General features: G+C 53.5%; 2 protein-coding genes across 12 annotated transcripts in view; one reads left to right on the top strand and one right to left on the bottom strand.

Moving 5' to 3' along the window:
• The window catches only part of Plekhg3 (pleckstrin homology and RhoGEF domain containing G3), a 41,143-nt gene extending 22,418 nt beyond the window's left edge, over positions 1-18,725 (top strand). For 3 of the 11 annotated variants that reach the window (XM_046461781.2, XM_058584589.1, XM_046461783.2), the window contains exons 2-19: positions 503-574; positions 2,389-2,778; positions 3,865-3,962; positions 5,081-5,150; positions 5,440-5,486; positions 5,596-5,746; positions 5,837-5,968; positions 6,132-6,314; positions 6,480-6,572; positions 6,858-6,944; positions 7,172-7,205; positions 7,541-7,639; positions 10,768-10,806; positions 11,187-11,209; positions 11,687-12,061; positions 12,561-12,674; positions 15,273-16,692; positions 17,386-18,725. In XM_046461781.2, coding sequence (XP_046317737.1) covers positions 2,428-2,778; positions 3,865-3,962; positions 5,081-5,150; positions 5,440-5,486; positions 5,596-5,746; positions 5,837-5,968; positions 6,132-6,314; positions 6,480-6,572; positions 6,858-6,944; positions 7,172-7,205; positions 7,541-7,639; positions 10,768-10,806; positions 11,187-11,209; positions 11,687-12,061; positions 12,561-12,674; positions 15,273-16,692; positions 17,386-18,119 — 4,050 coding nt within the window. In that variant the 5' untranslated portion in view covers positions 503-574; positions 2,389-2,427 and the 3' untranslated portion in view covers positions 18,120-18,725. The remainder of the gene's footprint in view (positions 1-502; positions 575-2,388; positions 2,779-3,864; positions 3,963-5,080; positions 5,151-5,439; positions 5,487-5,595; positions 5,747-5,836; positions 5,969-6,131; positions 6,315-6,479; positions 6,573-6,857; positions 6,945-7,171; positions 7,206-7,540; positions 7,640-10,767; positions 10,807-11,186; positions 11,210-11,686; positions 12,062-12,560; positions 12,675-15,272; positions 16,693-17,385) is intronic. The other 8 variants (XM_046461780.2, XM_046461785.2, XM_046461784.2 and 5 more) reach the window with 6 other exon arrangements.
• Positions 18,726-20,129: 1,404 nt separating this feature from the next.
• Positions 20,130-23,653, bottom strand: part of Sptb (spectrin beta, erythrocytic) — a 69,285-nt gene continuing 65,761 nt past the window's right edge. Inside the window, exons 34-35 of the mRNA XM_046461778.2 lie at positions 23,342-23,384; positions 20,130-23,184 (exon numbers count right to left, since the gene is read on the bottom strand). Of these exons, the coding sequence (XP_046317734.1) occupies positions 23,017-23,184; positions 23,342-23,384 (211 nt within the window). The 3' untranslated portion in view covers positions 20,130-23,016. The remainder of the gene's footprint in view (positions 23,185-23,341; positions 23,385-23,653) is intronic.

The raw sequence follows: 23,653 nt of genomic DNA, 5'->3' as shown, positions 1-23,653 counted from the left end.
TTTAAGGCTGTGATCTGCCTGGCTGCAAAATCCATTTGGGATTTGGGCTTTTTCCTTTTAGCCTCCCCACAGGAGGTAACTGACCCCAGGGATCTGGGAAAGGTCTTAGGCCGTAAATCCCTTGTTCCAGATGGGGGGCGGTGCCTGACTATACAGCTGCTTTGAAGGACATCAGAGTGCCCCAGAGCTGGGGGTCCAGAGTGGAGGTGAGGCTTGGGTCTTTCTCTTCCTGCTGCCTTTGCTGTTGCCCTGCTGCTGGTTGCTCCAGAGAAGCAGAGCTGATTAACTGCAAAGCCTCTTTGGAGAGGGAGGAGGAAGCAGTAGCACTGTCTTCCCTGGGGCTCTCCTCTGAGATGCACCCACACAGTCCTGTTATGTAATCCTCCCTGCGTGGCACAGCAGAGAGGAACACCAGGCTGGTCCCAGTGCTGCCACTGTGTCCTCATCTACCACTTGAGGGGATTTTGTAGAGCCCTCAAAGGTGACCTTCTCCCATCCCCAGCTGAGATCCAGCATGACAAAGTCCTGTGTTCCAGAAGGTCCTGGCTGGCTGAGCTGAATTAAGTGATGGAAGGTAAGTAGGTCTGGCCCGCCTGACTTTTAGTTTAGTAAAAGCATCAATTTGTATGCCGTTGTTATTCATTTGCCAAATCTGCCCTTGTGATTGCTGTCCTTAAGTAATTTACAGTCCAGAGCAGAGGGTCTCAGAAGAGGAAACCTGGGAGGCTGTAAGAGTACATAGCAGGGGTCCCCCAGGTTTTGGGGGGTGGTATGGGAAGGTTCCTGGAGGAAGTGGCTTCTAATCTGAGATTGAAGGTTGGGGGATGGTATGGCATGGAGTAGGTGGGGAGGAAATAATGCCCAGGAAGAGAGCACAATATTTGCAAAAGCCAAGGTCCAGAGTACTGGCTTGCAAGTAGGGGCAGAGGCACAGAAAACCAGGGGGCCAGTGCCAAGGATACTGGAGTGATGACACTTCTTAGATTCTCTCCTTGTAACCCAAACCTGTGCCTCTTGGCTATGTTTGTGGGTCAGTAGCTTCAGAGTCCCAGGCTAGAGTTTGAAGAATTGGGTTAGCAGAGGCGAGAGGGATGCACACAAGCTTTTTTTTTTTTTTTTTTTTGACCCTTTGGAAATAGCCATCAAATGAACATTCTGGAAAGTGGTATTAGTGAGCTCTGGACCTGTGAGGTGGGTCTTGTCTTTCCCAAAGGCCACAACCTGAAGTAGGCTCTAGCCACTTCTCCCTGCCCACTCTGGGTGGGCCTGCCTGTGAGCTGCACCATCTGCTGGGGAATAAAGTCCACCTGAGGCTGTGTTTGCCTCACCTGGGTGCAGTTTCCTGCCTGCTGTGCTGCCGGGAGCTTATAGAGACTCAGCAGTGGCTCAACTCTGAGGAATTTCCTGGCCTGACTGAGTCAGGGTCCTACCTGTACCAAGTGCCAGGGTGGGGCAGGGGGTGAAGTTGGTTCAGCCATGCCACCATCTCTTCTGTCTTCCCCATCAGTAGCCAGAAAGTTTCAGGTGCGTGATGAAGCCACTGGTGCCTGAGATTTTGCAGTTCTGGGAGAATATTGCCTTCTGGTCCGAGTGCTGTCTTAACTTTGTAAGAGCTAGATCCCTCCTCCCGGTGCATTCACCCCAGCGCAGGCCCTGCCAGGCAGGCACTAGGGATGTGCGTTTGACAACTACCATTGTCCTCACCATACGGATGGCTTATGGAGCATTTGCTGTGTGCCACACACCATGCTGAGAGCTGTACAGACAGTGGGTCACTTCATCTTGGAGGACACAGCCCCTGGGGTAGGCTGTATCCATCCTCACTTACAGGTGAGGAGCAGATTGAGACTCTGAGAGAATAAGCACTTTGCCCAAGTGGCAGGGCTGGACTTTTGAGTTCCCCAGAAGGTACCCTGGACCACTATGCTGGAATGGTGTCCTCTCTGCTTTCCTGGGGCCTCAAATTTCTAGGCCTTTTATTGTTCCCTGGAGTAAGCCAGGGAAGGATGGAGATGGAGTGGTTGGAATTGGGAAGAAATGTCACTTGGGCATCCTTGCCAGTGCTCATGTACTCTGAGAGAATGGTCCTCATTGGCCTTCAGTTTTGTCTTGTTTCTTAAATTGTGGTAAAATACACTTAATGTAAAACTTACCATCTTGACTACTTTTAAGTGTACAATTTGGAGACATTAAGTACTTTCGTGCTTCTGTGCAGCTGTCACCACTGCACATCCGGGGAACTGTCATCATCTTATGAAACTGAACTCTGTACTCACCATTAATAACTTCCCATTCCACCCTTCCCCTCTCCCTGGCAACCTTCCTTCTGCTTTCTGATTCTGTGGAGACTCGGAGGTTGATCCTTCTTCTGTCTCTTTTTTGCTCCAGAATCTCCCCGAAGTGCACCCTGCAGGCAGCAATGCCAGGATGCCCGTCTCCACCGCCCTTCGCCAAGATGGCAGCCAGGAGCGGCCAGCAAGCCTGACGTCCACCACCTCTTCATCTGGCTCCTCCCGTGACAGCCACAGTGCCATGGAGGAGCCCATTGGCTCTGAGGCCTCAGCCCAGAATGGGGCAGGCTCCCCACGTGGCCGGCATGCCCCCAACAGCAACAACAACTCCAGCAGCTGGCTGAACATGAAGGGACCCCTCTCCCCATTCAATAGCCGGGCGGCAGCAGGGCCTGCGCACCACAAGCTCAGCTACCTGGGCCGAGTGGTGAGGGAGATTGTGGAAACAGAGCGCATGTATGTGCAGGACCTGCGCAGCATCGTGGAGGTGAGTGCTGATGCTGGGAGGGGTCCATTAATTTCCTCACAGGGCTGGGGACACTGGCCTCCAGTGGCTCAGCTCTCATAGGAACCTGTTTATACCCAAGGAAGGAAAGGTCTCCCTTGCACTTTTGTCTCAGGACATTCTTCCCAGGGAGTGGTGGGGAGGTCTCAGAGCCATACCCTGTGACTTCTTGGGTTTCCTTATGACACTGAGCCATATCAGTAGTTTGGGCAGAAGAACTTTTGCATGTGTCCATGGAGGAGGCACCATTGATAGGGAGGGAGAGACTCCAGCCCCACTTGGAAGACAATGGTGCTTCATAGGGACTGAACCCTCATAGTCACATCTAGATCCCTACTCTGCTGTCCTCTGCCTGTGATGTCTTAGTCTCTGTGTATCTCCCTGAGCCTCAGGTTCCTCACCTGCAAAGCAAGGCCATGCCTAACTGGCCGGGCTTGTAAAGTGTTTGAGACTGCACAGCACGCAGGAAATGGTGATATGGTGTTGACGGTCCTTCTGCCCTGCTAGGGAGAGAGGTGTATCAGGTTGATAAGGCTCTGTAACAAATCACCACAAATCCCGTGGCTTAAAACAACAGAAATTAATTCTTTGTCAGTTCAAAAGTCCAAAATCAAGGTGTTAGCCAGGTTGTTCTCGGAAGCCTCCAGGTGAATGTGTTCCATTCTCTCCTCTAGCTTCTGGAGGTTGCTGGCACTCTCTGGGTCCCTTAGTCTGTAGTTGTATCATTCTACTCTCTTCCCATCACCTTCTTTGTGTCTGGGTCCTTTCCTCTTATAAGGATACCAGTTATTGGATTTAGAGTTCATTCTAAAAATTATATCATCTTCAGAGCCTTAACCAGTGACATCTGCAAAGACCCTATTTCCAAATAACATTGTATTCTGAGGTGCCAAGTGGGCATGAAGTTTTGGGTGGACACTGTCTAACCCAGTACAGTGAGTGCTGTCTGTGAAATTGTGTCATAGCTATAAAATGCAGTACAGAATTGAGGGGTGGGCAGGGCGGAGTGGGTAGGGAGAATAGGGTGAGCCGGGAGGGGCTGGGTTCTGATCCCCTCTCTCCATGCAGGACTACCTCTTGAAGATCATCGACACGCCTGGACTGCTGACACCAGAACAAGTCAGTGCCCTCTTTGGGAACATAGAAAGCATCTATGCCCTGAACAGGTGTGTGAATGGGCCTGATGCTCACCACTTTCTGCTGATGAGGCCCATCTTGGGACCCCGGAACCCCTGGACATGGGCTGTGACAAATGGGCCTGGGATCTAATCTGTGAGGATAGGGGGAAGGGGAGTTTCATCTCTGCACAAGGGCACGTTTAGGAGACAGGATACCAGCTGGGAAAATGTGCTCTGGGGAGAAGAGATAGATCATTTGAGGGCATGTGCTTGCTTGGTCCAGCCTGGGCCAGCACCTTCTCAGGGGACAGCTAGAACCTTCCCCGCTGGTGCTCTTCCTTTGGCCTCCTCTTCGTTCCCCACTTGCACTTCTTATAATTACTTCTCCTTCCCACTGGTCCCAAGGGAAGTCTGGACTCCCCAAGGATGATTTGACCTGTTAGTGGAATGCACAAGCCAGGCAGGATCGGTGGGAGAGGCCAAACAAGGCCTGGCCAGGGGCTGCCTCAGGGCCAAGAGGCTTGTGAGGGCCTGTGTCTGCTGCCATGGGACCATGGAGCATCAGGGAGGGGCACTAGACAGGAGGTGCAGAGCCTGGGGAACAGTGTTGATAGGAGGACCCTTTCCCCAAGTCCCTTAAGATGGGCAGAGGGACCTTTGCAGCCAGAGAAGTCTGAGAGGGTGGGGTGCAGGCCAAACTTCAGCAGATGGTGGGCTAGGGAAGAGCAGGAGGCAGGGGAGCATTGTTTCTGGGGTTCCTACAGTGCTCCCATCTAAGATCAAGGGTGCTAGAACTTACCATGTCTCCCTGCTTCTTGCATCCTTTACATAGGGGAGTCTTCTTTACTAGTCTCCTCTTTCCTTCCCCCTTTAATCTCTGCTTTTGTGTGTTTGACTCCTTCTGCCCACAGAGGATCTGTGTCCCTTTCCTAAGGTGGGTAGTAGTGTCCCCTCTTCCTTTCCTGCTTGCTGAGCATGTGGGCTCCCTGTATTTGTGGTGTGCTGGATACTTTCTGGGGCAGGGCTCACCAGAGGGTGGAAGCCCTAGCTCTTAGCATGACAGCAGAGCAGGCTGTGAGTCTGGGTCTCAAGAGGTGGGGCAGAGGGCATATTGCTGCAGGGGAGGCTGCAGAGTTTGGCCTCTGATCTGCTCTCCCCTCACCCAGCCAGCTACTCAGAGACCTGGACAGCTGCAATAGTGACCCTGTGGCTGTGGCCAGCTGCTTTGTGGAAAGGGTAAGAAGGGCTGGGTTCTTGTTCCACCTTGCAAGGAGCTTAAAGGGAAAGGAAAGCCCAATACATGAAGATACCTGAGCCCTGGGGATCCCTCTCCAGGGGAAGGGTCGGGTGCCCTGTGCCCAGGGTCTGCCTGGTGGATGGGATGCCCTAGAGAAATGAATACAAAGGTGTTTCTGCAGGCACTCAGGGGAAGGGGAGACAGAGGGCACTTAGGGGCCAGGGGTCCCACACGGTTTATAGTCAAATGAGAAACTTCCTGAAATTACTATTTCTTGATCTCTCCTAGAGCCAAGAGTTTGATATCTACACCCAGTATTGCAACAACTACCCCAAGTGAGTAATTGGGGTGGGATGGGATGCCGAGCCATGTGGTGAGTCTGGAGTCCCTTCCTCCTCACCAGGCCTTCCCCCTAGCAGTGACACTCCTTCTTCCTACTCCCAGCTCTGTGGCTGCCCTGACAGAATGTATGCGGGACAAGCAGCAGGCCAAGTTCTTTCGGGACCGGCAGGAGTTGCTACAGCACTCACTGCCCTTGGGCTCCTACCTCCTGAAGCCAGTCCAGCGCATCCTCAAGTACCACCTGCTGCTCCAGGTAGCCCAGGTGTCCTTCCCTGGACATGGAGTCTCAGGGAGGGGCAGGGCCTTTGAGTCCACATTGTCCAAACCCCTTTCTCCTGTGCAGGAAATTGCCAAACATTTTGATGAAGAAGAGGATGGCTTTGAGGTGGTGGAAGATGCCATTGACACCATGACCTGTGTGGCCTGGTACATCAATGACATGAAGAGGAGGCACGAGCATGCCGTTCGTCTCCAGGTGCTCTGGGTCTGGGAGGTGGGTGGAGATGCCTGGGTGGGTGGGCCAGGCTGGGGACAGGGAATGTCACTGCCCTGCTGAGATGAGCTGAGGGGTGATGTCTGAAGAGCCTTCTGGGGCCTGTGAAGCCTGACCCTGGTGGTTGGGGGTCTTTCTGCTGTAGGAAATTCAGTCACTGCTCATCAACTGGAAGGGGCCAGACCTGACCATCTACGGGGAGCTTGTCCTGGAGGGCACGTTCCGTGTGCACCGTGTGCGCAACGAGAGGACTTTCTTCCTCTTTGACAAAACACTGTTCATCACCAAGAAACGGGGCGACCATTTTGTCTACAAGGGTCACATCCCGGTAACTAGGCCACCCCAGCTCCTCTGCTGTCTTCTCCCTTCCCAAAGGGTCCTGTCTCTTCTGCTTCTTGTCTGCTTCACCAGGCTCCAGCACCAGCCTAGTGAGACTGTCTCAATGGCTGGTCCCCCCTTCCTCCCTCTGACTCCCTCTTCCCTTCATCCCCAGTGCTCCTCCCTGATGCTGATTGAGAGCACCAAAGATTCCCTGTGCTTCACTGTCACCCACTACAAGCACAGCAAGCAACAGTACAGCATCCAGGTGAGGGGTGGCCAGGGTGCTGGGGTGGGGACCAAGACTGGCGAGCACCTGTGCATGTGATTCCTGGCTCCTTGGCTCACCCCGCTGCCCCAAGACCCAGTGTCTCCATCTGTAAAGGGGTCATTGCAGACACCCTGGGGTCGTGGTGAGGAGTCAAGGCAACCTCACCGAGAGCCCAGCACAGTCCTTCCTCCCACCTTTCCCTCAGGCAGAAGTGCTGTCTGTGCCCAGCAGCTTCAGCCTGTACTAATAACCCCGGGGTCCCTTTCCCTTGGGTCCTCTCAGGCCAAGACAGTGGAGGAGAAACGGAGCTGGACTCATCACATCAAGAGGCTCATCCTGGAGAACCACCATGCCACCATTCCCCAGAAGGTCAGTTCCCAGAGTGCTTCTGGTGGGGCATGGAGAGAGTGTGTCCCTCGGGGCCAGGTCCAGAGGATCTGCTGGGGCCCCACCCTCTGGATACTGGCTCCAGTGGACAGTGGATATTGGTATAGCAGGTACGCAGGCCTTGTTGTGGCTCTGTGGGGTGTCCTAGTGGGTGAGAGAGGTACAGCACACAGCAAGGTAGTAACTAGGTGGGTTTTCTTCCTTTCTAGGCCAAGGAAGCCATCTTGGAAATGGATTCCTATTGTGAGTGATCCTTGTTTGCCTTTTTTGTTCCTAATTATACACTGTTAGGTCAGGCTGCATCCTGGGCAGGCTTTGCCTAATTTTATTCCAGGAGCAGGGAGGGCGAGGGGCTCCTCTGTCAAGTGTTGAAGGTCATCTACACAATTAGGGAATCCGTCCTGCTGAGGAGCAGGATTCTCAGCCTGAAGACCCCAGATGGAAGAAGATGGAGGGTACTCTGGAGGCATCTGGGCCCTGGATCTGGGGTTGGGTAGCAGAGGTGTGGCTGGGTAAGGGCTGGGTCTAGGTCAAGGTCCATGGAATCCAAAACCTGATTGTCTTTCTTCTGGTTGCAGATCCCAATCGGTACCGCTGTAGTCCAGAGCGGCTGAAGAAGGCTTGGTCCTCTCAGGATGAGGTGTCCACCCATGTGCGCCAGGGGCGCCGGCAATCTGGTAAGGGAAGGTTGTATGGGCAGGAGACCTTTTTGTAGGACCCTGGACCAGGCGGGGAGTCATCTGTGGCAATATGTTTTCATCTCTCCAAAAACTAGGACAAGGGCAGCAGGCCATCCATGGAGTATTTTTTCCCTGTGCTCTTACTGCCCTCCTCAGGGTACCTCTGGGCTCTTCTTGCCCACCAGCTTGGGCAGCCCCCTTTAAGGACCTAGGAATACTTGTTCATTCAGGCCTCAGCCCCTTCTTAGCTCCCTTCCATCCAAACCTCCCTCCTTTCCACTCAGAACACTAAGCCAGTGGGAGGAACACTAGGACATCATTGTGTGATCCCCAGCCTAGTTCTGGAATGGCAAAGCAGAAGCAGGACACGAGGAAAATGAATTAGACCAAGTGGCACCAAATCCAGACGGGAAATATTTACTTTGGGTCTCAGGAAATGGTTCCATTTTCCTCCCCTGGGCCTTCTTCCATTGCTGGACTTGCCAACGTGTTCTTGGATTTATTATAATGAATCGTCTATTTAGAAAGAGAAAACCTTGCTTTTATTCTTAGCTCTGCAGTGATGCTGATGCACATGTGTGTTTTCTGGTCTGTTTTTACTCTGCCCTTCGGTCTAAAGGCTGGGGACAGATTTGGGTTGGGGATGGGGATTGAGAACCATCTCATAGTTGCCCTGAGACAAAGATTGTGGAGTGACTAAGAGCAGTGTCTTGGTTTGGATCCACAATGGCATTGTTTTTTGTTTGTTTGTTTGTTTCTTTTAAAAATATTTTAGTTGTAGATGAACTTTTATTCATCTAGCTCACACTTGCTAGGCAATTGCTCTACCACTGAGCTATAACTCCAGCTCTGCATTGGGTTGAGTGACTGACCCATGGGTTGCCCTGGACACCCATGTGGATTGACGAGTGGGCTTTGGCCTTCTAGTAGGGAAGCCAGGTGGTCCTGTTTTTGTATTGTTTGGTATTACTTCAGGTAGATCTTGAACCCTGGGCAAACTTGAAATGGTTACGAAAATTTTATGGTTAAAAGCTCCAAATTGGGGGTGTTGCTTTATTGGTCTTAGGCTTATTTTGTTCCCTTTCCTCTGATGTTCCCACTTAACTTGCCATAGCTTAACATTAGAAGCTCTTGGAACATGAGAGCTTTTAAGTGATAATAGTAGCTATGGTAACCGTAGTACTGTCTGTCATAATGTCAGCATCAAAACTCTCCTTCCGATGCACAACTCTGTAATATACTTAAAACCGTCAACTCGTACACTTTAAATGCATTGTGTGGTATAAAAATTACATCTCAACCAAGCTATCACCAAGGCAGTCAGGAAATGAGCCATTTTATACAGCCGAAATTTCCACGTGGCTGAGATTTTTTTTTTTTTTTTTTTAGTTGTAGTTGGACACAATACCTTTATTTTATTTATCTTTATATGGTGCTGAGGATTGAACCCAGGGTCTCGCCGTGCTAGGCAGGTGCTCTACCTCTGAGCCACATCCCCAGCCCCTCACGTGGCTGAGATTTTAACCTATAAATAAATAAATACTACAAGAGTTGGGTTTTAACAATTTGTTCACTTGTTTATGAGTTTTATTTTTAACTTTAAGAAAACAGACATCTTCCTGAAACGTTTGATACTCTTGAGACTCTAGGGCAGGGGGTGCTGGCCGTGCTTGAACTGTTCATTTTCTGGAGCTGGTGCAGCGTCACTGGTGGGGAAGAAGCTGCCAGATGCTCCAGAAGCCCTGGGGTAGGGGCTGTGGGTTGCCATAGAGACAGCCTGCATTTGAGATGTGTTCATCGTGATAGTTCTTCCATAGCACTTTGAAAAGGGTTTTTAAGGAAAAGTCTCCTTAGTCCGAGAATGTCTGTCTCTAGTATCCCTTTTCCCTCCTTCTCTGGGTTAGAAATCAATGGAAAGAACTTATGGAAACTGTGGATAAAAACAGACTAGGGAGCTGCTGAGAGGGGGTCTCAGGCTACCTGCAAAGACCTAGTGCCTGGGCTTAGCCAACTACTCTGCCTTCCCCAGGAGTTTTTTCTACTCTCTCCTTCCAGAGAACTGAATTGGGCACACAAGTGCACTATAGGATAAGTAAGGTCTATGGTTACATCTTAAGTTGTCTTAAAAAAAAAATTCTTTTTTTTTTTGATGGTTTTGGGAATCAAACCCAAGGGCTCACACATGCTAGGCAAGTGCTTTGCCACCGAGCTACACCTTCAGCCCCTGTTAAGTATTCTTGATTACAACTTTTAAAATGAAAGAATAAAGTATATTCTATTTCTCACTTCAAAAGCAATGAGGTGCTTACTTATATTGATGCAGTTAGAGCGTGTACTTATGTGTGTAACTCAGGAGTAAAGAAGTTCTTCAGTCTGCCCATCTGACAAGGGTCAGCTGAGAGAACTTGGCTCCAAGTTTATAGAAAACCGTGACCGGCCCTAAGCCTCCTATTTAACTCCAGCTGGGCAACTATGGGGATAGGCTAGGGGTTCCATAGAGGGATCTCTTGAGATAAGGTCTTCCTATCCCTCAGATCTGCCCCCAGAAAGGCTGGGGTAGGAGGTCATGGCACCACCAGTCTAATGGATATGTTTTGTGTCCTGTCCCCAGAGCCTGGTCACCCCTTATCCAGCTGGGCGACACTCCCCAACAGGCAATGAGGCTGTGCGATGCTAGGCTTTCGGGGCCGTAGGAAGTCGGGTGTGACCTCTGTTTTCCAGCTAGGGTGCTATGGGGTTGTAGCCAGTGTGCTGACGAGGTCTTTGCAAGAGAGGAAAAGGGCGACATGGCTGGGTAGTCTGAAGAGGCTGCATGGAGCCCATCCCGTCTCTATGGCTCTAGAACTAAAGGCCATGGGTGTTCTATTGTAAGGACTGGGGTAACATGCTGCACTGTGGGGCTCTGTAGCGGGATGGGAGTGGCCCAGGCCCTGCCTCCCTGTTGGCAAGGTGTGAGGAGGCTTGGTGACAGTGTGGAGGGAGCCTCCCTGGGGCCGTAGGGTTGCTGGAGGTGAGCCAAAGGGACTTTGAGCTGGTGATGGGCCTGCGGTGCTGTGAGCGTGGGATGCAGGCCAGGTGTCGCTATTTCTTGGCCTGTGCTGACTCTGCCCATTTGTGTTCCTTAGAGCCGACCAGACACCTGCTCAGGCAACTAAACGAGAAAGGTGAGTATGTGAGGGGGTGGATGGGATTTGCAGGGAGCGTTGGGTGGGGTGCGAGGGTGAAGCAGGTGGGGGGTTGTGGAGAACAGGTTGAGGGAACTCATCTATGTTCCTCATGTCACCTGAAGAGGGGATTGAGCTCTCCCTCAACTTGCATGCCTTATACCCTTTCCTCCATAACAACAGGAGCCAAGCAGCAGGCACAGACCTGTGCTCCTGATCATCTGTTAGCCATTCCTTTGAAAGCCCAGGGTGAAGGGTCTTTGGAGCCCAAGCCCTCAGTGAGGCTTCCCTGGGGGCTCTGGCCTCTCTAAAGAGGCCCTTTCTCTTTCTTATTGGTCTTTTCTCCTCCCCATGTGCTGGGGATCTGGTGGTGGTGTCAGCAGCCAGAGGAGCAGGAATGAAGGTAAGGCCAGTGGGTGCAGAGGCCGGGGAAGAGGGGCTGGCAGGACTGAGGGTGGGGGGGATAGCCCAGGTCGGCCCACCCTGCTACTTACTGTCTTCATTCATTCACCATATACCTATCAACACCTATTGGGTGCCAGGCTCTGGCACAGGATCACAGGGATGAATAAGATGGTCCTTGCCCCAGGGGACCCTTTGTACCCTCTCCTGGAGTGGCATCCTTCCCACCTAGAGCCTTTCTCATTTCCCTCTCATTCCCCTCTCTGAGGCAGTCAGGCTTCTTCAGGGCCTGTGTTCCCAACTTGATCCAAGCCTCCCCACCATGAGATGCCCCCCTCCTCACTGGAATCCCGTGGAGGCCGAGGCTGGGCATGGATGGTTGTCTGTGTGAAGCCGCCACTCCCTGCCCCCATTTGCCTGTGGGAGGGGAGGAGGTTGCCCACAAGGCTGGTCACGAGGGCTCTTGTGCTCTGAACAGCATGCAGGCAGTGCTGGTGCCCTCCTGGACTTTGGGCAGCCCCTCCATACACGGGGCCTGCAGCCACAGGCTGAAGGGGCTGCCCAAGAGGAGCAGGAGGAAGAGGAGGAGGAGGAAGTGGTGGAGGAGGAGGAGGAGGAGGAGGAGGAGGAGGAGGAGGAGCAGGCCTTTCCGGTCTCTCTGGAGGACCTGGAAGGGCATGAAGGCAGCGAGAAGGGGGCCAGGCCGGAGCCCCCAGTCTCGGAGGAGGAGGAGGAGGAGGAGGAGAGTCTGGCAGTGGCAGAGCAGGTAGCTGACTTTGCCAGCTCCCTGCTGGCCGCCCTCCACTGCTGGCACTATCGAGCCAACGCTTTACTTTTCTCCCGGGGTGCTATGGTGAGGTGTCTCTTTGATCTCCCCTCCTCCTTGCATGTTCCCTAGCTCATGCATGCCCATCTGAGAGTCCCCTCCTATCCCCTCCCCACCCTGCCCTGTTTCTTCACTCCTATCAGCACTTCTTAACCTTCTCACTCATTGTCATGCCCCGGTGAGTCCCTGGCATGCGCTGTTCCAGGACTGGGCACTAACCCACTGAGTAGGACTAATGGGGTGGGGGTGGGGTGGGGGAGGAGAAGCCAGCACACTGCAGGGCTAAAAGGTCAAGGCCACTTGGCCTGGAAGGAAAAGTGGCTGGGCTTTTCCAAAGCTGCATACCTGGCAAGGCTGTCTGCGGCCCCAGGCCTGGTGGGTCAGGTGCTCTGGAATCTCTCAGGTCCGGGGCTAGCTTAGGGCAGCCCAACCTCCTTGGGTATGGGACATGCTGTCCATGTTGGGATGCAGAAGGGACCAGCTCCCAGTTGTCCTGGTGTTGATGACTGACCTCTTCTTGCTTCAGGGGAAGGGACACAGGGAATCTGAAGGCCCCAAAAGCTGCAGAAGGCCCAGTAACCATTCTCCAACCAGTGCTGAGAAGCATCTGAGCTTCGAGTCTATCTCTTCTCTGCCAGAGGTGAGTGGCCAGCAAATGGGATGGAGATAATGTGGGGGTGCCTGGAGCCCCAATCTCCAGGTCTGCAAGCAGGTCTTTGAGGCAGGAACTGTCCCACTGTGCTCTTGGAAATAGGGCTGTGTCCCCCCCCCCCCCCCCCGAACTCTTGCCCCTTCAGGAGACCTGTCCAGTCTAGGGTATATGGTTTGGTGAATAGATAGCCCCTTCCATAAATTATAAAAAAAGTTGACCCTTCCTTGAGACAGATACAGCCACATGCCAAGGGACATAGCTAATGGAAGTGAACCAGGACTTCAGGTCCTCTAAGCTAGGCCACCTTATATACAGCAGAAGGCTCTGACTCTGCCAGCGTGCCAGACATTTAAATCACTCCTGCAGCCATCTGGACAAAGGAATAGGGTATTGACATCTATTGGACACCTCCTATGCTTTGTTTTCTCTCTCCCTTCTTTTCCCTGCAATAGCTCTAGAAGGAGAAGAGGCTCTGAGCGGTTAAGTGGTGGGCTGCAGCTGGGTAGAGCGGAGAGTGGATCTGGATCTCTGGCTCAGAGGCCCACCTTCCTCTTCTACCTCATGCTGACTGTGGGTTGTATGGAGCTGACTCCTTTGCTGCTGCTGCTGTTCCTCCTCCTCCTCCTCCTCCTCCTCCTCCTCCATCACCTTCACCACCTCCTTGGGATGGCAAGTCCAGATGACTTCCAAAGTTATAGGGAAAAGGTCACGAGCTAGGCTAGACCCCAGGTTGTCCTTCCTAGCCAGGAGAGACTAAAAAGCTGGATGACACTGGATAGGAATAGACCATGATGTCCTTGTTTGTTTGGGTTGCTATACTTAGATTGGGAGCTTATAAAACAACAGAAATTGCTGGGTGCAATGGTACATGCCTATAATCCTAGTGACTTTGGAGGCTGAGGCAGGAGAATTGCAAGTTAGAGACCAGCCTCAGCAACTTAACAAGACCCTGTCTCGAAAAATAAAAAGGATTGGGGATGTAGCTCAGTGGTAGACCACCCCTGGGTCCAATCCCCAGTACTGCAAGGAATAATAATAAAAAAACAACAAATTTATTGTTCATAGTCCTGCAAGCTGGAAGGTCCAAGATCAAGGGACCAGCAGATTCCATATCTAGTGAAGGACCGCTTTCTGCTTCATAGATGTCCTCTTCTCGCTGTGTCCTCTCACGGTGGAAGGGGCAAGGAAACTCCCTCAAGCTTCTTTTCTAAGGGCACTAATTCCATTCATGAAGGAGGAGCCCCCACCCACGACTTAATCACCTCCAAAAGGCACAGTTGGTTAATGCTGTCACACTGGGTGTTAGGGTCTCACACATCAGTTTTAGGATGACACTATCATCCAGACCATAGAAAGTGGCACTGTGCAATAATAATAGGATGCAAGTCCCACATGTAATGTTAGTTTTCTAGTAGCTATGTTAAAAAGAAACGTGAAATTAATTTTAGCATTATATTTTATATAACCCAGTAGGTCCAAAATATTATCATTTCAACATGTAATCAATATAAAAAGTTATGGATGCATTTTATCCTTTTATATATATATATATATAGAGAGAGAGAGAAAACCTTTGAAATATATTCTCAGTTTGGACTAGCCATACTTTAGGTGGTGTTCAAGAGGGAATTCTCAAATTTGCTTCTTTCCATGTCCATCTGTTGGGAAATGCATTTAAGATTTTTTTTTGTAGTTGTTGATGGACCTCTATTTGTTTATTTGTATGTGGTGCTGAGGATCGAACCCAGTGCCTCACAGTTGCGAGGCAAGTGCTCTGCCACTGAGCTCCAACCCCAGTCCTGGCATATGCATTTATGCTAGGCCCACAGGTACTGGGCCTAGTAGGAGCCAATTCCCTGTCCTCACGGTCTAACAGGGTTTTGGCACATGGTTGTGTTGCCCTCCTTCCTGACATCCCACAGAGGCCTTGGTCCCTCAGGGAAGTTGGAATGTCACTCACACAGCCTGGGTCTGGAACCTTGAGAGCTTGGGTAGGGGACTTACCTTCAGACCAAGGATTCCTAGTGCTATGGCTCAGTGAGAGCCAGCCCCTGGGAGTCAGGGGCAGTGCTTGGCCCAGTGTTAAATCTCCACCTTGTGCCTATAGTTCACAGGCTGCCATTGAGAGGTGTCCCTGCCCTTCCCCATTCCTCATGATTTTCTTGGTGTGAGGACATGAGCCCAGCACCCTAGCTGCAGGGTGATTAAAAACACCATCATTGCTGGGTGTGGTGGTGTGCACCTGTAATCCCAGCAGCTCAGGAGGCTGAGACAGGATCACAAGTCGAGGCTGGCCTTAGCAACTTAGTGAGACCTTGTCTTAAAAAACAAATGGGCTGGGGGTGCTCAGTGGGAAGACATCCCTGGGTTAGATCCCCAGTACCAACAGGACAAAACAAAACAAACCAACATCCTCATTTTCCTTTCTGTGAGGCCCTGTCACCCTACTGAGTCACACTCATCCTGTCTTCCAGTCCTACCCTACAGGCCCTCTCACAGGCTCTGAGCAGACCATGCCATCCTCGTGTCTCCCAGTGTCATGAGGGAGGCTTTATACTCACGTGAGCTCTCTCTCCTGTGTCTCAGGTTGAGCCAGACCCTGAGCTTGGGCCTGAACAGGAGGTCTTTGCTGCTGTGGAAGGTCCCAGCACCGAGGACATGCCTTCAGACGCAGAGTCTCCAGAGGTCCTGGAAACACAGCTTGATGCCCACCAGGGGCTGCTGGAGATGGACCACCCAGGTGACATGGTGGACTTAGTGGTGGCCGACAGCAACGAGGACCTTAAGGCCCTGAGCAGTGAAGAAGAGGAGGAGGAAATGGGGACAGTCCAAGAGCCAGAGAGCCTCCTGCCACCCTCTGTGCTAGACCAGGCCAGTGTCATTGCTGAGCGTTTTGTCAGCAGCTTCTCTCGGCGGAGCAGCCTGGCACTGGAGGATGGCAAGTCCAGTGGCTTTGGGACACCACGGCTGGTCAGCCGGAGCAGTAGCGTGCTCAGCTTAGAGGGCAGTGAGAAGGGCCTGGCCCGGTGGGGCAGCACCACGGACTCCCTCAGCAACCAGCCCACTCCAGAAATGGACATCAGCACAGGGATGGCCTCAGAGAGTGGCCCTTCTGTCAATGGGACAGAACCCCCAAATGCAGGCAGCCCTGTGGAGCCTGACAGGTCTTCCTGCAAGAAGAAGGAATCGACACTCTCTACCCGAGACAGGTTACTGCTGGACAAAATCAAGAGCTACTATGAAAATGCAGAGCACCATGATGCCGGCTTCAGTGTCCGGCGCCGGGAGAGTCTCTCCTACATCCCCAAAGGACTAGTGAGAAACTCCGTCTCCAGGTTCAACAACCTTCCCAGGCCAGACCCAAAGCCCGCAGCTCCAGTAGAGTACAAGAGACAGGGGGGCTCCCGACCAGCCTCCTGGGCCCTGTTTGATCTCCCAGGACCCAGCCAGGTGGGAACAGGGGACTCGGCTCCTATCACGGATGCTGAGTTCCGTCCATCTTCTGAAATTGTAAAAATGTGGGAGAGAATGGAGTCTGCTGAGGGGAGCCCCCGGACAGGGCAAGGCCAGGGCCAGGCCAATGGCTTTGACCTGCAAGAGCCACTCTTCATTTTGGAGGAGCATGAGCTGGGGGCCATCACAGAGGAGTCGGCTACCGCCTCACCAGAAAGCGCCTCCCCCACGGAACGGCCCAGCCCGGCCCACCTGGCTCGGGAGCTGAAAGAACTGGTGAAGGAGCTGAGCAGCGGTGCCCAGGGGGAGCTGGTCACCCCACTGCACCCCCGCATCATGCAGCTCTCTCATGTGATGGACAGCCACATGAGTGAGCGTGTCAAGAACAAGGTCTACCAGCTGGCCCGCCAGTACAGCCTCCGCATCAAGAACATCAAGTCAGTGACGGCCAGGCCGCCACTGCAGTGGGAAAAGGCAGCTCCTGAGAGGGACGGGAAGAGCCCCACCGTTCCCTGCCCACAGGAGGAGCCTGGAGACCTAGGAGGTGACAAAGGTATGATGGGGGTGATGGTCCAGGGGTGGAAAAGTCAATTGGGAACTTGGAGAAAGTAACTTCTAAAGAGACCATGTCAAAGAGAGGACTGGGGCCAGGCACCGTGGTGCATGTCTGTAATCCCAGCCACTCGGGAGGCTGAAGCAGGAGGATCGAGAGTTCAAAGCCAGCCTCAGCAACTTAGTGAGGCCCTAAGCAACTCAGTGAGACCCTATCACTAAATAAAATACAAAATAGGGTTGGGAATGTGGCTCAGTGGTTGAGTGTCCCTGAGTCCGTGGTAATCCACCCCCCACCAAAAAAAAAACCCCAAATCAAAAAAGTAGGGCGGGACCCCCTGCTCTACTGATGTGTCGTGAGTCCCAGCCTCTGGTCTGGTGCTCTGAGGCTAAGCCTGCTCCTCTGGGTGAGCCCTCTGTGTGGAGCAGAGGGAGGAACATGGTCAGGGGCCCTTCCCTTACCAGGATGAGAGCAGAGCTCTCATTTCTTCCTTTGACTCCTGGCCCCTTCCCCCCACTGCCTTTTCTTCTCTTCCCGTTGCCCTGTGATAAAGAGGCAGTTAATGGAATTTCTCTTCTTTTGTACCAAGCCCCAGGAAGCAGTCTCACCTGGGAAGTGAGCTGAGGGTGGTTGGGAGCCCTCCCTTCGGGCCCCTCCTCTCACAGCCACTCATGGCTCGCTCTCTCCTCACAGGCAAGAGAAGGCCCTTGCTCTCCCTCTTCACCTACGAGCAGCTGGTGGCCCAAGAGCACAGCCCCCCCAAGCCCTCCTCTGCTAGAGAGACGTCCCCACGCCGTTTCTCCTTCAGCCCTTCTGCTGCCAGCCCAAGGACCACCTCACCTGGGGGCCGACCCTGCACTCGGAGTCCCCTCAGCCCCTTTGACACTGAGACTTTCAACTGGCCCGATGTCCGAGAACTCTGCTCCAAGTATGCCTCCCACGATGAGGCTGTCCAGGCTGAGGGAAGCCGCCCTCGCCCTCGTGGCCCACCCGTCAACCGGAGCCACTCTGCGCCTGAGAATATGGTGGAGCCCCCTCTCTCTGGCAGAGTGGGCCGCTGTTGCAGCCTGAACACCAAGAGGAGCCAGGGAGCTACCCAGTCCCCACCTCCTAGGATGCCGCCTCAAAGCCGGCTGAATGGAGGTGAAGCCCTGTATGTCACCGCAGACGTCACCCTGGAGAACAACCGGCGGGTGATTGTCATGGAGAAGGGACCCCTTCCCAGCCCCACTGCAGGGCTGGATGAGGAGGGCAGTGGGCAGGGACCAAGCTCACCGGCAGCCATGGTGGCACAAGGCCAACATTTCCCAGACTCTGTAGAGTATCAGCCGAAGGAAGATGGTCCCAGGGACCCAGCAGACCCAAGCAAGCAGAGCAGAGTGAGAAACCTGAGAGAGAAATTCCAGGCCTTGAACTCTGTAGGTTGACTCTGACTCCTGGTCAGGGGCAGGAGCCATGTTGGTGTGGAAGAACCTGGCATACCTCCCCACGAATCTGGGCTTACATGGGCCCCTTGCCCAGGGCCCTCGTGAAGGCTGCCCTTGCTCTCCTAGAAGAACGACCCAGCGTGACCTCACCTGCAGCCTGCTCTGTGTACTGGTGGTCTCCTGGGGCTCCAGACACCTTTCCTCAAGCCCAGATGAGTCGCGCTTCCCACTTCCCTTGTAAATATCTCTCTGGTTGGAAGCCAAATATTTAAGCTCACTTCTTCCCAGGGAGAGCAAGCACTGCTCAGGCCCTTGGCTGGCCATTGCCAGGCCAAGGACCCTCGGGGGGAGACCTGGGCAGGCTTTGCTCTTTAACTGTGCCTTTTCTTAGGACTCAGGAATGAGGCCAATAATTTATTGCTTTCCATCCTGTGGTATGTGCGTGCAAGCGAGTATACATCTTGTTGTTTATTCCCCTCCTGTGAAGAATGTAACCGACTTAGTTCAGGTACTTTTGAGGGTTGCCTTGCTGTCCCTGTGGTTGTCGCTAATGTACACACATTTCACTCTGTGCCAATGGTGCAATAACCACTGCTGACCCACCGACCTGTGTGTGCCTTCTTACTGCGCCTGGCGGGGGTGGGGAGAGTTGCTGGTGGCTGAGGATTTCTTAGAGTAGTCAGGGCACAGGGTGTTCCCTCTGCACTCATTGGTCATCCAGGCACCAGGATGCTCATGGGGCAGGCAGAGACAGCAGGATGCACAGAAAGGAGCTTGGTCTCTGCTACTTCTGCTTCTCTGTCTACCCACGGCCTGGCGTCCTGTCTGGGGCAGAGGGCCTCACATGCCAGCCTATAGCTGTCTTCCTCAAGGGCCAAAGTTGTGCTAAAAGCAGGGAGGGAGGAGTGACCGGGGCAAATGGGACACTTTCTAATAAGAAGTTACCAATATCTGGTGCGAATACCTCATCTTTCCCTCTCCAGTCCCAGGAGGCATCCCAGAAGGCAAGGGTTCCTAGCTTGGGGTCTGGGCATGTCCTCAAATGGCTTCCAATATTGGGTGAGGAGTGCACGTGTATTTTGCCAGGATGGATCCTCTGTTTTCATCACATTGAGAAAGCCTGGATTCAGAAGGGCTAGGAATGCCTCCCTCTTGCTCATTGGGATTTCTGCCCTTTCTCCTTGGAGGACCAATCTCATTTTGCCCAGTTTGTTCTGGCTGGGGTTGGACAGGAAGAGGCTGCAGGGCCCAGGTGGTAGATAAATGTTCCCGTAGCCCTGCAGAGTGAGGGCCCATGAGTCTTCTGACCTAAGAGGATGGATTCAACCTGAACATGGGTTTGCTGAATCTCCTGAGGTCAAGGGGAGACCAGTGGTGAGTGGCAGTCTCCTGTGCAGAAGCAGGGCAGTTAGCCTGTGTTCTACCAGCTGCCCGGAATCTTCTGTGGTCATATCCATAGTCACTGAGAAGAGAGCTGGCTCCTCCCAGGCCAGTCCTGGATACAACACTGAGAAGCCACAAATGTACCAGGCAGGTGACTCACACTTTTATCCCAGCCTTGCCAGTAGCCAACTGGATCGCCCCAACTTTTGCCCTTTCCTCATATGTGAATTGAAGACAACAGATGAGCTCCTGCTTCTCAGACTCCCTGATGGAACTCTTCAGGACATGGGCCAAGGCCAGGGCAGAGGGTCTTATCGGCTGCCCATTAGAATCATCTGGGAGCCTTTTGAAACCCGTCAGTGCCTATGTTCCATACACCCAGACCAAATGAATCTGCCCCTCTGTAGATGGACCCTAGGCACAGAGGCTGGGGACTCTAATGTCCAGTGTGGCCTGGACTCATCTGTGACTAGAAATGATTTTACCCTGCAGTAGGCCTTCTAGTTGAAGGAAGCTTGGCTCAGGGTCTCAGGTGGCGCCTAGCTATCCCCTTGTCTTCATGGTGCTGGCTCTCTGTGGCCCAGTTCAAAGAAAAACGAGGCTAGTCAAATAAGGAACAGACAAATGTGGAGCATTATATAGATTTATTAGAAAAACTAGTAAATGGGTTTCCTCTGGTTGGTGGAAGCACATTTGAGCAGGTGGAGGACAAGGCCCAGCCGGCCCCAGGGCCAGCCCCAGATAGCATATTCTGTACCCAACAAGTGACATTCCTCCGCAGCCACCTCCTCTCTTGTATCCTCCCTGAGCTTGCTTGTCCAAGGGACCAAGCCATGTGGCCAGCTGGTCTCTTCCTCTTCTGGATCTCTGCCCCCTCCCACTGAGGGAGGAAGGAGATCCAGGACCAGTCTAGGGGACCTGATTGCCCTCCCACAGGCAGAACGGAGGGGTGGAGTAGGGGGGAAAGCTGAGCCCGACACAGGCCTCCTGTTCTGGGTGCTTGGTGAAAGTTAGGAGTGGGGGGAGCCCCAGGACCCTCCACTCCTCCCTCAGCCAGAATCAGCTGAGGCCAGGGACAAAGGGGAAGAGTGGGCAGGAGGACGCCTGACATGCCCAGAAGGAGCTTCCTCTAAGCCGCCCTGGGGAGGAAGCCTGTTATGCTGGTGTGGACTGGAGCTGTGTCACCCTAGTTTGGAAACACTGTCAAGGAAAAGACTGCAAAATAAAAAATATGAGAAAAGAAGGAAAAAAAAGAAACCTTGCCAGGGCACCTGGAGAGCTTAGTCCTTGAGTGGCATAGAGTCTCCCAAATTTGGGCACCTGCAATGTCAGTCCAGTTAAAGATTGAGTGTCTCGGGACCTGGGTGATATGGGCAAGATGCGTGGGGAGCTGGCGGTAGATAGTGAATCACATGCAGCTGGCTGCCCTTGCCCAATCCTGGGAACCTGGGGTGGCGAGATTCTAGCTCTTCCATGGAGCCCTTTCTTTCTTGACTCCATGGAGTTGCTCACTGGAAATTCCTCACTTCTGGTGCTACTTGGGCACACATGGAGGGGAGAAGGTGGACCTTTGTCCATTGGCTCACTACTGGCCTGGGGAAATAGTTGAGAGCTACTTGTCACCTTCTGCCCTTGGCAAGGAGCCTGCTCTCTGTCCCAGAGGTGGGCCTGCCTTTGAATGCACCAAAGGCTTTTTTTACTGCCAGGTGAGTATGGTCACCTTCCAGCCTTGGCTTCCCCAGCAGTAGACAGAGGCTGACTAATGGAACACGCCAGGTTCCCTGTAGAAGCAGAGGGTCATAGGGTCCTATGTGTTGAGGCCAAATGAAGACCCTCACTATAGAGGTGGAAGACCTCATGTGGGGAGAGCAGGCTCCATTGGGTAACTGATTCCCTCCCGTGTGGTTCCTGTCTGCTGGAGTCGGCCTCACCCTGACATAGTGCTCTCTGAGCTGTGCCTGCCCCAGTCAGTACTAAAGGTTCCTGGGAAGGCCTCCTAACTCTGATATCTACCTGTGTGGCTTTTCCCTGAGTCTTACCTGATTCATTTCCACAAAGCCAAAGCTCCTTCCCATAGGGAAGGCAATAGAAAAAGTAGCTTTGGGCCCTGGGGACCTTTTTGGTCTCCCTGGGGGAGAACGCCTGCTGCCTTCAGCTTGATCCCCTCTTTAGGACCTAACCCCAGATAAGATGCTGGGCTGAAGCTGTATTGCTTTCAGAGAAGGAAAGTCCTCATTGGACTGGTGATTTCGCCCCTCCAGAGCATGGGGAAGACTCTCCCTGGGGACAGAGATTGCAGAGCCCGTTAGTGTTTGGAGTGGGTTTGGGAGATGTTTGGTGATCTCTGTATCTATATGTCTCTCGGAACCCAGAACCCAAGGCCAGGCCCTCTCTGGCCCCAGCATTTATCCCAGCTGCCCAGCAGTAGTTGTGTCACATGCCGTTAATACCTAGGTACGGCCATATTTGTCACTCCACTCTGATAACCCGGCTCTCTGTCCGGTCAGTCAGTAGCCTTGGATGACACCAGCTGCAGACACAATGGGCACTGGACTTTGGGATGCTTTACCTGGCGCTGGGGCATCCATCCCATATCTGGGGGCCTACACTGGTTCCCCGCTGTGCATCTAGCGGATATTGCTGGCTTGGTTGCTATTGGGAGTGGGAAGGATCCCAACCCGGAGAGGCAGAGCCTTAGGCAGTGTGGGGACCTGTCTGTCCCTCCTTCAGGTCTGAGCCCTGAGTCTGAAGCTCTAACTAGGGTTTTCAAAGAGGAATGGTTTGAGAACTGCTGGTCCTCCCTCCTTCAGTCTCTGCTGGTACCAAAAAAGGGTGCCAGGGGCAGCAGGAGGCTCCCTCAGTCAGGACCCACAACACAGAGGAGGGGAGAGGAAAGTATCTGCTGGCCCTAAGGAGGGACCCAGTTCTGAGAAAGCCCAGTGGGGAGGTGGCTGGCAGCACCTGAGGCCCTGTGTTCCTTCTTGTCCCCTCAGTCCCCCAGCAGCCCCTGGCCCAGAGCTGGGGCTCTGTGGCCCCCCTGAAGTCTCCTCGTTCCCCTAAGGGCAGGTCAGGCTTTGCCAGTGTCCCCCTTCCCTTTCCCTTCCCCTTTCCTGGCTGTGACCACATGGGAGGTAACCCCAAGCACGACTTGCTGTGGGAATGGGCAGCATTGAACAAGCCCCATCAGCCACCTTCTGCTTTTATGGGGATGCAGAGAGGAGGGCATGCGCCTCAGGGAACCGTTTCCTGCCTCCTGGAGCCAAGCCGTCTGTGCCACAGGCAGAGGGCATGTTGGCAGGCGTCGGGGCTGCCAGGCAGGGCGCAGAGGCAGCTATTGCAGCGCAGCGGGGGCCCCAGGGGCCGGCCTGGTGACTCTCGAGCTGGTGGGCAGGAGGTGGAGGAGGACCATCCACTGTGGAGGTCAGGGCCCACGGCCTCAGGTGGCCAGTCCCTGTGTGCCCTGATGCACCACTGCGCCTGCCTGGCTGGCCCCACCAGCGGGGGCCACCGGCTGCTATTTCTTTTTGGGGAAGAAACTGAATCTCTTCTCCTTGTCCTTCTTGCCAAGACTAGCATCCGGGCCAGTGAGGGAGGGCAGAGGCAGGCTCTGCGTCTTGACGCGGATGCTCTGGGACTCGTTGATGGCCGTGCTCACACCTTGCAGCCAGGACAGCATCTCCTCCTACGGGATGGGGGCGTCAGGGCCAAGTCCAGGGCCCCAAGGCAATGGGAGTGCTCCTGGGACTGCCTGTTCCACGGGAGCCTTGAGGTCCAGAGGCCTAGGTCTCTTCCACCTGCCTCTTTGTTAGGCTCAGATGGGTTGGTCACCCCACACTTACCTCATCTTTGCCATGAAAGAGCCACTCGCTGCCATTACTCAGCCTAGGAGAAAAACAGAGTTTCCTGTCATGTCAGAAGCCATGACCTGGGCTAAGACTCCCCCTGTCCCCGAGCCTGTTATTCAGAATACTCTCAGTGCCTTCTGAGAGGTAAGAGTCTGAATGGTGAGCCTCTTCAATTCGCAAAATCCTCAAGGAGCAGCATGAGCTTGGTTGGAGCTGGTCCCCTACAGTGAACCTCTACCTGGTCACTCATGCCAAAGCCATCAGCCTGAGGGTTCAAAGGGTTCAGGGCCTAGGTAAGGGGCAGCA

Source organism: Marmota monax, unplaced genomic scaffold (genome assembly GCF_021218885.2).
Source record: "Marmota monax isolate L192 unplaced genomic scaffold, Marmota_monax_Labrador192_F-V1.1 WCK01_AAM20220418_F8-fsc00001, whole genome shotgun sequence".
NCBI classification, from domain to species: Eukaryota; Metazoa; Chordata; class Mammalia; order Rodentia; family Sciuridae; genus Marmota; species Marmota monax.
This window is presented reverse-complemented; position numbering and strand designations above follow the sequence as displayed.